The following is a 15,000-nucleotide window of genomic DNA, read 5'->3' as shown; positions in this document are numbered from 1 at the left end:
GGGTTTTCAGTAGGGATGCACCGAAATGAAAATTCTTGGCCAAAGCCAAACAAAATGAAACACTGGGCTGAAGGCCGAATACGGTTTTTCACGTTCCCCCCCCATGTACTGTATTTTGCCATTTATTTTCACCATTGCATGAATTAAATAGCCAAAATGCCCTTTTTACTGTATTGTCCTGCTTTTCAAATAAAAAAATCAATTACAAAACAACAATTTAAAAATATTTAACACTGAACATTTTTTAACATTCTAGTAGACATACCAACAAAGCACAATTTAACTTAAAATTAATTACATTTTAAATTAAAATTAAAATATTTTTGGGCCATTTTTGAATCAGGCTTGTATTTTTTACTGTACAAATAAAGGCAGCCTTGCTGAGCAGAAGAGACTTCTTTTAAAACATTAGAATATATTACAGATCCCAATTTGAACACCAAGTGTGGATGTTAATAAATGTATTAATAGAGCTGTTGTAATGATTATTATCATTATTATTGTCTTACTTTTTTATTTTATTTTACAGAATAGTAAAATTACAATACTAACATTTATGAATGTTGATTGAGTTCTTGATTTTTCTCAACTTTTATTTTGGTGGAAACCCGCAGGAAAACCTCAGTGCTTCTTTTTGTTGACAACAGTAGATTTATAAATGATTCTCATTACGAATTAGGGAAGATGTTTGTCGCACATATCGCATTGTCACATGCCTTTAAAGAAATTAAAAGAAATGTTACTGAGCAGCTGACGAGTAACTCTGTTTCAGCGAAGATTTTCCTTGCGCTTTGGACTTTGAACCCTACCGCCGCGAGCTCGTGCAGCGCTGTTTGAATACATGCAATTCATGTGTGTATTAGAAAACATAACATTCTGCAGTTTATTTATTAATTGTTTAAGGCCATTTCATGATTTCAATCATCATACAGTAACCAGCAACAACCACCCCTTCCTCTTCTCAACAGAGACATGCGATGCAGTGCTACATCCTGTACATCCTTATGGAAATATGATATTTTGCAATTATAATTTAAATTTGATTAATTTTCAAATTGTTTGTCATAAACCAACAGGATCAATCTCAGGAAAATGTTAAGGGGTTTCAAATCAAAATATGACTTCCTCTTATGAAACAGAACATCATTTCATACTTGTCCACTGAAGAGGACACCTAAAAGCATGTTTATTACACATTTTGGGAGACAAAACAATTGAATAGGAAAACAAAATATATATCAATATTCTTATGAAATATTAGATGTAGGGCTGCACGATAAATCGCATGCGATATTTAATGCGCATCTTGTTAGTAAAGTCGGTTCTGTAATTAGCGTGCTTTCACATGGAGCAGCATTGACTACACAGAGCTGTTGTTCACTGACGAGCTGCGCTAAACCATGTTCATATATGATTGAAAGCACGCACGTGATGGAGATTTACTGCTGATTACAGAACCGGCTTTACTGACAAGATGCGCATTAATATCGCATGCGATTTATCGTGCAGTCCTAATTAGATGTTATTATGAAAATCTGGCCAATTACTACTCCCATTAGTACACTTCTTTTTTCAACAAGCTGTCCCAACAGCACATTAACATGCAAATTAGATGCAATGTATAGATAACATTGTGTTTAATGGGAAAACCAGTTTATGGTATTTTTACACACATATTGCATAAAGCAAAATGCTATATCAAATCTTTTCAGTTATATATTTCATAACATAGTTGAGAATCATCCTTAAAGTTTGGTATAAAAAATCCTGAAACCTAAAAATTGATTGGTGATTTAAAAAAAAAACCTCATTGTTTTTGCCTTTTCATGTCTATTCAAGTCATTTTATTTTTAGAGAAACTGAGTCCTGGTGTCCTCTACAGAGGACATAGCATAACATATGAATAAAATATCATTTTCCAAAAAAAATGTTAATTTCCATTTTTTTCTTATGCTCTAAACAATGTAATGACATGAAAAAAACAAAAAGCTCTTTTCCCAGGTTCTCAGGAGGGTATTGTGATGTATTTCTGAGTGAAACTACGTTTTGATCAAACAACAACAAAGGTCGGGACTTGTTTGTTCATCGATCAGTAAGCTCACCCTCACAGGCGACGCTGTGTTGACATGGAGAGAACAGCACCAGCAGTGCGAGCTCGGAGCAGATCAGGCACTCGCTGGGGCCCGTCGCGCTGGGCATGGCCAGGTTGGTCATGGTGTTGGGTGTAGTGTGCACTCGCCTGAGACTGCTGCTGCTCGTGCCCGTGCCACACGTGACGGCTTGAAGCCTGAACACACAAGATCACATCTGTTCATTCTTTAATCCCTCTTTTAGTGAGCGCCACAATCAATACACTGAGACACACCTGTGTTTTTCTGCGAAGCTCCTGATGAGAGTTTGTACGCTGCTGTCTGCAACCAGGTTCAGTGGGCTTTTACCTTTATGGTTGGCATAACTGATATCGGCCCCTTCCTGTGCCAAGAAGCAAGCGATAGCAGCTCCTACGTTCAGCTCCGTGTTTCCCATCAGCCCTGAGCTACACAGCTACATGCAAAGGAAGGAAGGAATAAACACCACTGATTACCTCTCTCTTAATTATACTGTACAGCAGCACACATATACACTGGAAAACAGGACAACGCTACTCTGGTGTGCAAGGCTTCTATTATTTCTGCACAGTATGTGAATTTTTACATGAAACACATAGCTGACCTACTACATTTACCAAAATGCTTAGCATGCAGCAGACCGCAGAGAACACTGCGTGGAATACTGTGTCCCACAATGCAGTGGTTGATTGGCCTTCCATTTCAAGAGTGACAAATGCACCAGAAGCGAAAGCAACTGTGGTTTTTTATCTTCTTTTATGAATCATTACTTTTATCAACAATTACCACTTTCAACAGTGTTTCTCAGAAATCCCTTACTGCATCTTTAAGCGTGCAACAGTGAGCTCACAAGGCAGTAATGTAGTGTACTACAGTAAGAAACAATGGTTTAACATTAGTAACCCTGATTCTCTGGAACAAGGAAATGAGAGATCCACCGATGGGAAGAGCATCCGTACCTGACCTCTGCAGAAGCATCAAATGACACCAAGTCTGGCTTGACAGACATGGGCATGTGCCTAATTCCAGGTATAGGACCATGTGCACATAACAGGACCTCCACAAACTACCTTTTTTCAGTGAGCTTGTTTGCATCTCATGCAGCAATCTTGGTGGATCTCTCCACTCTATGTTTCAGAGAACCGTGGTTACAAGCAGTAACCTATTGTTTTCATCTTTTATCTTGTGTTTAAGATCCAATTATGGGTCCTATGGACAGCTCTTGGTTGACCAATACATTCACAGAGAGGCCCTGAAAGCAAGGGGTCAGTCACCTGCAAAGACAAAGTCTGGTAACATTACACAAAGATGATAGTGCTACATGGGTGGAGATAGAGTGTGAATGGCATGTAGTAATACACATACATAATTAAACCCGGCAACCCACATAGTAATGAAAATGGTGCCACGCAAAGTTATAAAGACTTAGTGACATGAATAAGCAGAGTTTGACAGCCCAGGCTTGGGGAGGAATTGATTGCTTAAGAGAACAAGGCTATATACTCCAGGACAGAATGAACATCAAACCAGTAGTGTCTGACAAACCCAGCTTGTAATTTCCTGCAATGAAACTCTTCTAAACAGAGCCCAAGAGGTAGCCATGCCCCTGGTAGAGTGTACTCTGAAGCAACTCGCTTATATTAATTTGCCAATGATAGAGCTATCCATTTAAACCCTTCACAGTGTATGCAGAGGACATAGAGCATTCAACCTCTGATCCTGCACAAAGGAGAAAGGTGGTGGGTAGAAAGAGGAAAGCTCGATGACCTTACGTGTGCATGCTGGGAAGCACTTAGGCATTAGTGTCAGGTTGGGCCTAAGAAAAACCGTATCTGCACCGAAAGAGAATGTAGTGCACAAGGAATAAACAGAGAGTACAATGCAAATCACTAGCTGCATTTCCATTACCCTTCGAATTGCACAAATGAAAATTGCTAATTGAAAATACGCCTAATGGAAATGCGCCAATTTCGCAAAAACCCCCATATATCGCAAAAAAGTTTTTACACTTGCATGAAGTGGTTTTTCAGGCAATTCGAAAATGGAATATTTCGCAGAACTGCAATGGAGACGTTTTTTTCGCATTTACAGGTCACATGGCGTATGTAAAAAGTCATATGATCGTTCTTCAATGCACTATAACATCCAAGAAACACTTCATACGTGGCTTTCCCTGCCATTAATGCTTGGACAATTTACACTGCACATGTTTGCGGTGCAGTGTGGCTCTGATTCGGCCACTGAAGCAGATTGCGGCCACTCTAGTCAATGCTTGTGTTTATACCAGTCGCGCCACGCATGTTTCTGAAGCGGCTCTCCGCGCTGCTTCAGTAAAGATACATGCATATGCCTCCTTCGAATAAATATAGCCAAAATCCATCAAAATCCCACCAAAATCCGTTGCCATGACTTATCGCGAGAGAAAAAGTTACGTTTTAGTCGCATAACAATTCGCAATACCTTTTTATCGACATTTATAAAATTTCTCCAAAGTTTTGCGAAAATCTGTAATGGAAACGCGCCTACTGACAAATTTGGTTGAAGCCATGGCCAGAAGCAAGGCTGTCTTAAAGACAGAAGCTCAAAAGGCTGTTGAAACAAAGTCTCCAGGAACCATGGATAGGTCCCACTTTGGAACAGCCCTTCTAGTGATTAGTGACAATGACTACGTTTACATGCGCACGAATAATGCGATTATTTCCGAGAATCAGAGCAAGGACTTAATCACATTATGATGTTTACATGTCATGAGTAAAGCTCCGTTTACATGCAATTTCCATTATTTGTATTATTCGCTAAGAATTGTGGCTATTTTTTTACTGCCATTATTCACATACGCCACTGCACAGCACAAATGATGGATTAAGAAAGAGTATAGGTGTGTTAAATGGCCGCTGTTTTAATTTATTTACGTCGACAACTTGAACTCTGTTTCCTCGGTTCCCCAGAAATGCGATGCTTTCTTCCCCGCCATCGTTTCCAATCTGCGTATTAGTGATGTCCGGTTTGCGAACAAATCGTTCTATTTAACTGGTTCTTCCTAGTGAACTGGTCGAACCTGTTCACCAAATCGGACTGAATCGTTTGAAACGGTTCGCGTCTACAGTAAGCACTAATACACAAATTACTTAAGTTATTCACTTTTTTTGCGTGCCTGAAACTCCTGATATCCTGACACTCCTGACACTGACTCGAAATAAACCAACATCCAATGTACTAAACTGCTGTGAAAAGAGAACTCCTGATGAACACGAGCAGAGCAACTGTATTTCTGCAGGTGCGTGTCACGTTTTTCTTTACATCACAAGCACATGTGCACTTTGGTCAGAGCGGCAATACTGCGATTAAGGTGTTTACATGCCTGCATATTTTGATTAAAATAGGCGTACACCACCTATGTTAATATGATTATGCTTGCTGCGATTATGAGCAAAATCACATTATTTAGATCAAAGTATTGTGTTTACATGAGGTAAAGTTTAATCGCAATATTGCCAAAATAGCTGAACGCTGAATTTCGAATAAAAATGCCTTAATTCGCAAAAAAGTTTTTACGCTCGCTTGAGGTGGATTTTGACTTGTGCGAAAAAGGGTTAATGCGAATAATGGGAGATGGAAATGCATTTTGCGAATAAATTCCTCCAAGCGCGTCAAAAAAAAGTCATGTGACTTTGCGCTATGGGACGTCATAAGCTGACTAACCAGCGGACCGATCTCATTCCACAGCATGAGTCTTCTCGCACTGAGGTGCAAGTAATTTAGTATATATGAAAATTATTATATTCTCCTACTTTTCTTAGTGATTTATAGTGCCAGTTTATTAGGAAGTGACGATTTTGTTCTCTTTTACTTGTTGGATGGAAACGATGCTTGTTCGCAAATGTTTTATGCGATATTCCAGTTTTGCGCATAAGTTAAATTCGCAACTTTGGATGGAAACCCGGCAAATCTCATTATAATTGCATTAAGAGGGTGCATGCAAACACACTCATTGTTTCATTTGTGTCTTTGTTCTATTGTATTTATCTGTCATATTTCTTATCATTTGTTTCTTTGGACTTAATAATTACTTATACCATGAAATAAGATATCACCCAGTTGATTGTGACACAAATAAAATAACCTAGTGAAAAACAAAATACTAAAATGTATTTGAAATACATTTACTTTGTGCCAAGTATACTACAAATACATTTTGTGGTCCAGGGTCACATATTAAGAATTCTGCATTGTGCAAAAAAGAAATGATCCAAATAAAGTTTAAATATATATTTTTTTATCAGCAAGTCTTAAGTGATATGTCAATAAATATGTTAATGGATTTGAAGTATACTTAGTATGAATTTTTTTTCTAGGGTATACCATGCAGTATGCAGTGTGCAGTATTCTAGTATTGCACTGGATGTTTTTTCTCAGTCACTCTGTCCACGGCTCTTACCCTTCTGTAGAGCAGCGCTCCTTCGCCCTCGCCGCTGCTCATGACGGTGGCCAGCTGCTGGCGGCTGAGAGCCGTGTGCATGGCTGTGTCTCCATCCTCATCCTCTGCGTTGACGTCTGCCCCCTCCGTCACCAGCAGGGCCACTAGAGCCACATGACCCTGAGTCACAGCCAGCTGCAGTGGCGTCTGATTGCGATTGTTGCGGATGTTGATGTCACAGCGACCCTTAAAGCCAAAGAGGGCAGGATTAGGGCAGGTTACAAATACACTGCTGGGCAAAAGTTTGACATACTGAACTGAGCTTAAAGGGATAGTTCACCCCAAAATGAAAATTCTGTCATTAATTACTCACCCTCATGTCGTTCCACACCCGTAAGACCTTCGTTCATCTTCGGAACACAAATTAAGATATTTTTGATGGAATCTGAGAGCTCTCTGACCCTCCCATAGACAGCAAGGATACTAACACGATCAAGACACAGAAATGTAGCAAGGAAAAATAATCCATGTGACATCAGGGGTTCAACCGTAATTATACGAAGCTAAGAGAATACTTTTTGTTAAAGTAACTCGGGGAGAAGAATTGTTGAATACATTGTTATTATTGTTTTCTTTGCACACAAAACGTATTCTCGCTGCTTTGTAATATTACGGTTGAACCCCTGATGTCACATGGATTTTACCGATCTCCTTGCTACGTTTCTGTGTCTTGATCGTGTTAGTATCCTTGCTGTCTATGGAGGGTCAGAGAGCTCTCAGATTTCATCAAAAATATCTTCATTTGTGTTCCGAAGATGAACGAAGGTCTTACGGGTTTGGAACGACGTGAGGGTGAGTAATTAATGACAGAATTTTCATTTTGGGGTGAACTATCCCTTTAAATATGTTTTGATTTAAAGGCATCTGCTTATATTTTGTAGGCAAAAATAAATTGCGCCAACTGATTAATTCTGTTTGTGTTATTGCAGTTTGAATGTGTATATAAAAATATCATCAACATTCTGAAACACAGAAAAAACACATTATCTAAACTATTCAAAACCTCCTGGGACTACATTTATTTTTTTTCAGCTTCAAATACCTACAAAACATTCCAATTTAATAAACGCATATAAACCCACCAGCCACCAGATGGCAGCAAACTCAGCTAATCAAATATTGTATTGCTCACACTAAACACAACACACAGGGCAAAAAGTGAGGGTATGAATGTTGTTCAAGTTAGGGGGTTTAAATAAAGCTCTTAAAATAACCAGGTTGTCACATAATAACATAGTCATTGAAAACAACTGTGGCATTAACACAAAAAATAACTTATAGTGTGTGTCTATGTATATACTGAGAGTTTATTGGGCAAGTGATCTCAACTAAAATTCAGTAACAAAAGTAAAGTTGTTTAAATGATCCTTTTCAGGTGGGACTACATTTCTGATAAATGTAATTCACGTGGTAGAGTTTGTAAAATCTATTTTTTTATTATTGTTGGGACAAGAGTCTGGATATAACTTTATAAAGATTGGTAAGTGATTCATTAGATCAGATTATTAGACTTGTTGAAGCATTATTGTTATACTTTCAAAACAATTCTGTAATTTGCTGTACACTTTCTTCTTCGACATCCATTGTAAGTGTATGACTGTACATGTATTTTTCCCATGTTTTAAGCAGACAGTATTCTTGGAGTTAATTCTGAGGTCAATCTCTCACACCTCTTTGAGGAGAATCTCAGCTACATCTCGGTGGTTGTTCAAGGCGGCCAGATGCAGAGCAGAGAACCCATCTTCCTTCTTAACATCAGCCAGCTGTCGCGCTCGAGCCAAGATCATCTCCGTCGCTCTGGAGGAACACGAACAAACACCAAGACGATCAGCTCCGTGTGACACCCACAGTGTGAGAAACGGGAATCCAGTACCACTAGGACTCATTCAATACTTGGATTTCAGGAACTTAGACACAACATTTTACTTTTAAATCCGTTTTCCTACACTCTCAGAAAAAAAATTCAAAAGCTGTCAGCGGGACTGAGCTTTCTCACCTTTTTTTCTGAGAGTAAACACCAGGAAACACAAGGATTGCATCGTGATCTCGTATCTTGTTTATTGCAGTGACTGTGCATCACGCTTCTCATTACACAGCTGCTCATTTACCAAATCAGTATATACACACATGAACGATTGATCCGAGTGTAAATTATTTCATTATATGAGGAGAAAGAGAGCACAATGCAACAGGAGAGACATGAAACTAGAACAGTTATGTAGGAAATCCAGCTAGGGACAACAGATTAGCATCATTATATAAAAATATCTGACCCGCTGAATGCCAAGACTGACCAGTCACATTCCAGTGCTCCAGAGAGGACAGAGAAACAGCTGGTTCGTGAGGAGATTAGCCGTGTTTTGAAGTGTGTGCAATGGTTTAAGCTGATGCCAAACAGGATTCAGCAGCTCTGCATTAGAGTAGATTACACCTCCACCCTTTGTGTGTGTGTGTGTGTGTGTGTGTGTGTGTGTGCGAGTGCGTGTTTGTGTTTGTGTTTGTGAGTGTGTGAGGAAGCGCATCTGCGAGTCAATCTAATTGGCTGCCATGTCACCAATCTGCTCATAGTACTGACCTTGATTCCTAACAAAACAAAACAAAACAAAACAAAACAAAACACTCACACTTACACACACAACCATGACAATAACACTCTGGGCTGGGAATTGAGAAATGGTTCCATTTAATAATAAAATGCATTGGAATGATTTCCGTGACATTTTGTCAGTGCAGAAGTAAAGTGATGCAGTCAGGAGTTCACAGTCTCAACTAAACACTCTCAGAAAAGTCCATTAAAATTGGTCCCAACACTGATTAAAATGATTTTGTAGCAAAGCAAATACTACAGAAAAACAAATGTAATTTCTACATTAAATAATTTAGTTATTTAATTAGCAAGAATAAAAAAAGAAAAAAAAAGAGTAAATTCAATATTAGTACTCAATTTAAGCTTGTAGAATTTAAATTTTGAACTTATAAGTATATTTTACTTGGAATTGTTTGTTATTTTTACAAAGATTGTTTAAGTAAATATCAAAGTCACCCGTTGTTCCCATCATGCACTTGGGCATGAATAATTAAGGTACATTTATTTGCTGTGTTCACTGTTTTATGGTTGCTTTTGTTGTTAGGTTAAGTAACTTGCTGTTTTGTGACATCTGGAGTTCATTTTTTATTCAAAATGACCCATTCATACTCAAACACTATTCACTGATCGTTACCGTCTTTGTGTATCATGTGTCAAGTATTCAGGTCTCTGTGTTCATTCAGTTAATAACTATATTGAGTAAACATATTACCCTAAAAAGAATAAGGAGCTGTCTACTTGCTTACATTCGTGATTGTAAGTGAACCACATGCTTTAATGGCATCTTTTTTTCAGTGCTATGTTGTTTGAGTAAAGTTTACAAACCGTGACTAAGTGAAATGTATATTGAGTATATAATTAAGTAGAAATGACTAATCAAACTCTAACTGGTCATGTTAAATTTACTTATTTCCTTTGCTAATTTTACATAACTTAGTTAAGTAGATTTTAACTTAATTCCATACTCAAATTTCACTTAAAAATATGAAATTAAGTAAAATAAAAATTAAGTAAATTTTACTTCTTGATTTTTTTTGTTTTTTTTTCAGTGAATGAACCGTGATGACATGAATTAACCATATTGGTTGTTCTACATTTATTGTGAATTATGCATTGCATTGTATTGTGTTTTAGAGTTCTTATGAGCTGGTTCTTTTCAAAAATGATGGTCCGAATCATTGATATAACAACACAGGTCACTCACTCGCTGAATCACTCAAGACTTATTAAATGAACATCTGACTCACTCACTTTTGGCTCAAAGCGATCTGAAATGTGTCACAGTGTACTTGATGAGACGTAAATCAGTTTAATAACTGATATATAGTTAGGACTGTAGGCCAGTAGGACATTATTCTGGAAATGCGCAGCTGTGTTCATGTGAGCTGTGTTTGGGAAATAAAACGTCTGGGACCAGAATAACAAGTTTCACTGTTGACATCCTAGAGCTCATCTGCAGGACCATACAACACACGTTTATCTAATGCCATCTCATCTAAACAAGGCATGATCATAGGCTGAAAACGTGTTCATTAGAAAGACTACAGACAAATCCTCAACTAGTTTAAAGCAGTCAGATTTTCGGCTATTGGTCTAAAGTCTGGTCCACACTGCATCTTCTTCAAGCTAATGACAGATGGCCATCAATCAAATCATGCTGTGGCAGTCTCTGTGAACGGTTGCATAGAAAACACTAAAATAACAGAAGGGTGTGTAGACCTGTCCAAATATAATAAGAACAGATTTTTCAGATATAACAGAAACAAACTTAACTAAATACTAAGAACCTCAAACGAAAGCGGATCCTGACACCCAGATGGTGTACAAAGCGTCAATCAGACTAGTGACTAGGGCTGTCAAAATGACTGGAAAACTAAATTTGAATTTTGTACTTAAATATGATCAATATTCTAATTATATTCTAATTTAAAATGCATAGTTTCAGTTAGGGTGAAGAATAGCTTTTGGCTTCTCTCCTGAGGCCACAAGAGGGCGCATCGAGCAAAATATTACTAATGCACGTTTCTTCAAAGCGTAATAAAATAACACAACTATCTTTGAAAAAAAGTGCATAATGTTTAAAATAATGTTTATAAACCATATATAATTAATAAATTTGCTTAAACAATTAGAAAAAAAACAGCACCATGACATGCATGTATGTATAGTTTAATACAAAGGACCGAAAACCAATCACAAAGAGTACTTCTTCATTTAAAAGCATGAGATGCAGTGGGATGGGGAAAAACCGCCATAAAGTCTCAAGACATGTTTTTTAAAAGTTGAACTTGCATTAATTTTACATGGCTTTCTAAACATGCGGCTCTCTTGTGCGAGACACGAGTGCAACGCTGATAGATGCCTCTCTTGAAAATGCGATAAATATGTGTTCTGTGTGAACGGCTTGGTTTCAGTTTCGCCATAAACAACATCTTCGCCACACTGATGCTCTCGTTTTCTGCAATATATGAATGAACAACGTAGCAGCGCCGCATCTAGTGGGTTCAACTGGATAGACTAACAAAAGCATTCAATCAATGACACATACATCGTCATCGCATCTCGTGCGCCACTGATAAGGCTGCCTGACACCTGCCGCAGACCTTAAATGTGGATTTTTTTTTATTCGACGAATATTCGAAATTCGAATTTTTTTTTGACAGCCCTACTAGTAACAACTTTTGCCATTTGTGGCTGAGATTAACCCCAACCTTAAATAATAATTAAAACATTTAGAAATCATTGTTATCTTTCCAGGCCATGCCCAAAGATGGGGTTTGCCAGTTTTAGCTCAATTCCAGAGACGATTCTGTCTCCAAAGTATATCAAAGTAAACCCATACATCCTCAAACAGCTCCACAGAAGAGCAGCTTCTCAATATTGTCTCAAGTTTGTGCCATTTCCTGTGTTTAGTTCTCTATCTCTTCTCTTTAATAGAGCTGCTGTAATAAAACTTTTTTAGCCTCATACTGTTGCAAATGAGCTGATCTCTTGAACAAAACGTTCATTATTGAACCATCATAACTCTATTCAGTCAATGATTTTAGTGCACCACAGAAGAGAAACATTTAACAGCGCAATGATTATTGACTGACCTATGAAGAGTAACTGATAATGCTGGCAGCAAAAAGGTATTTCCACAAGATGTGTGTGTGTGTGTGTGTGTGTGTGTATATAAGAGAGAGAGAGACTGAGAGAGAGTTTGTTTGCCTCTCTTTCCACATGAATCAAGTTTATTGTCATTCCAGCTGTGCACAAGTGTAGAGTGAAATGTGGTTTCGCTGGGTCTGCAGTGCAGGACAACAACACTGAGAACTGTGTGCTATAACCTCACTGCAAACAATAAGCACTACAAACACTGAACAGATGCCATGGATTCGTGTCATCTATCCAGTGTTTCTCAACTGGTGGGTCGCAGAGTGTACGGCCAAAGAAACGACATCAACAACAAAAAAACGTAATTCTATCAGTTTTTCTGATGCGAGACTTTTATTTTAAAAGACGTGCATGAAGCTGTTGACACTTCTGTCAGACGCAGTTTAAGTAAAGAGCGCCTGAGAAAAACACGCTGTCCCCATTCAGTATCTGCGGTCAGATGAGATGTTGACAGGCTTAATGTCAGTGTCATTACTCTATCATTATTTTCGTAACTTGTTATGAAATAAAAAGTCTCTCAGCTCAGAAAAGCGAACTATCCTGTCCTGCCAGATGTTATACCGTGCTCGTAGCGCGCACTCTTCTATAGCCATGCTGTGTATCACGTCACTACAGTGCAGAAACTACCAGCATGCAATAAATGTACAGTACAGTACAGTACTGATAAATCACATAACTGGTACTGCGTGTGCTAGCTGGAAGGATTTGCATGAAGGTATGATATTAATTCTACTCGGGAGCAGTTTCCACGTTCAATTAGCAACGTTAGCAATTGCAATCAGCCGTTACCGGGGAAACCGCTAGCTCTACCGCTCTCACAGCGCCTCCTGCTGGCAGACAAGCAGTTTGCATTTTCAATAAGCCCGTCTCCAGCAACATGTTTTTGTTGTAGCTTTTTTGTTTTGTTTTCTGCAACAATTCAGAGCACATTTCATACTCTTTATCCTGGCTGAAGCACATTTGTTTCAATCTATAATTATAATCAGCCAACACTATCAGTCTAAAGTTTCTGAACAGTAAGATTTTTAATGTTTTTAAAGAATTCTCTTCTGCTCACCAAGCCTGCATTTATTTGATCCAAATACAGCAAAAACAGTAACATTTTGAATTATTTTTACTATTTAAAATAACTGCTTTCTATTTGAAAGCAGTTATTTTAAATCTTCAGAAATCACTCTAATATGCTGATTTGCTGATTATCAATATTTAAAACAGTTGAGAATATATTTTTTCAGGATTCTTTGATGAATAGAAAAATCCAAAGATCAGCATTTATCTGAAATAAAAAGCTTTTGTAACATTATACACTATACCATTCAAAAACTTGGAGTCAGTATACATTTTTTTTTGGGAAAGAAATTATAGAAATTTTATTTAGTGCTGCAATTTTATTTTATTTATAATACTTTTATTTAGCAATTGATCAAAAAGATTATAATGTTACAAAAGATTTCTATTTCAGATAAATTCTGTTCTTCTGAACTTTCTATTCATCAAAGAAACCTGAAATAATTCTACGCTGTTTTCAACATAATAATAAATGTTTTCTGAGCAGCAAATCAGAATATTAGAATGATTTCTGAAGATCATGTGACACTGAAGACTGGAGTAATGATGCTGAAAATACAGCTTTGAAATCACAGGAATAATTTACAATTTAAAATATATTTATATAGAAAACAGTTATTTTAAATAGTAAAAATAATTCAAAATGTTACTGTTTTTGCTGTATTTCTGATCAAATAAATGCAGGCTTGGTGAGCAGAAGAGACTTCTTTAAAAAACATTAAAAATCTTACTTTTCAGAAACTTTTGACTGGTAGTGTATGTCAGCCTATAGTTTGATAAAAGGTGAACATTAATTTATTTGTGCTGTTTTTTTCTAAAATATTATATAGTTTTATAGGAGGAGGCTTCATAGACTTGGAAAATTAATTTTTCATTCATTTTCTGTTGTGGGCGTTCTTGCCAGTTTTTATGAGGCTTTTTTACCGTCAAGTGAATTTATTTTCCTAATTAATGCTGTTCAGTTGCTTTGACACAATCTGTATTGTTAAAAGCGCTATATAAATAAAGGTGACTTGACTCGACTTTTAGTACAAGTACTAGCTATTTGAGCTAAATAAGCACAGAAGACAAATAGAAGTAATGATTATTATGAAGTTGTGGCACATGTGACCGGCTGTAGTGCTATGTGTTATTATTTTTATTATTATTAGTATGCCATGAATTGCCATAATGTCACTGATTATCAATTCCATTCACAAGAACAACGAACAAATCAATGCTTCATAAAGATTTTAGCACATTTCTTCAATAAAGACCAATGACATCCCAACATTACAATTTTTGCGGATGATGAAACTACAGTACACTACAAATCTACTGAATATAAATGTGATATGATACAATGATACAAACATATTTACGAGTTTACTGCAAAATATTTTAATATATACAAAGTAGAGCTGGGCAACGATTAATCGCGATTAATCACATCCAAAATAAAGGTTTTTGTTTGCATATTGTATGTGTACAGTGGGTACGGAAAGTATTCAGACCCCCTTAAATTTTTCACTCTTTGTTATATTGCAGCCATTTGCTAAAATCATTTAAGTTAATTTTTTTTCCTCATTAATGTACACACAGCACCCCATATTGACAGAAAAACA

General features: G+C 37.1%; 1 protein-coding gene across 1 annotated transcript in view; it reads right to left on the bottom strand.

Annotated features, from left to right (window-relative positions):
* The window catches only part of LOC107697992 (E3 ubiquitin-protein ligase MIB2-like), a 75,556-nt gene that overhangs the window by 2,630 nt on the left and 57,926 nt on the right, over positions 1-15,000 (bottom strand). Inside the window, exons 14-17 of the mRNA XM_016498898.1 lie at positions 8,256-8,382; positions 6,547-6,771; positions 2,366-2,544; positions 2,103-2,287 (exon numbers count right to left, since the gene is read on the bottom strand). Coding sequence (XP_016354384.1) covers positions 2,103-2,287; positions 2,366-2,544; positions 6,547-6,771; positions 8,256-8,382 — 716 coding nt within the window. The remainder of the gene's footprint in view (positions 1-2,102; positions 2,288-2,365; positions 2,545-6,546; positions 6,772-8,255; positions 8,383-15,000) is intronic.

The sequence above is a fragment of the Sinocyclocheilus anshuiensis genome, unplaced genomic scaffold (assembly GCF_001515605.1).
Source record: "Sinocyclocheilus anshuiensis isolate Anshui unplaced genomic scaffold, SAMN03320099.WGS_v1.1 scaffold1950, whole genome shotgun sequence".
Taxonomy (NCBI): domain Eukaryota; kingdom Metazoa; phylum Chordata; class Actinopteri; order Cypriniformes; family Cyprinidae; genus Sinocyclocheilus; species Sinocyclocheilus anshuiensis.
This window is presented reverse-complemented; position numbering and strand designations above follow the sequence as displayed.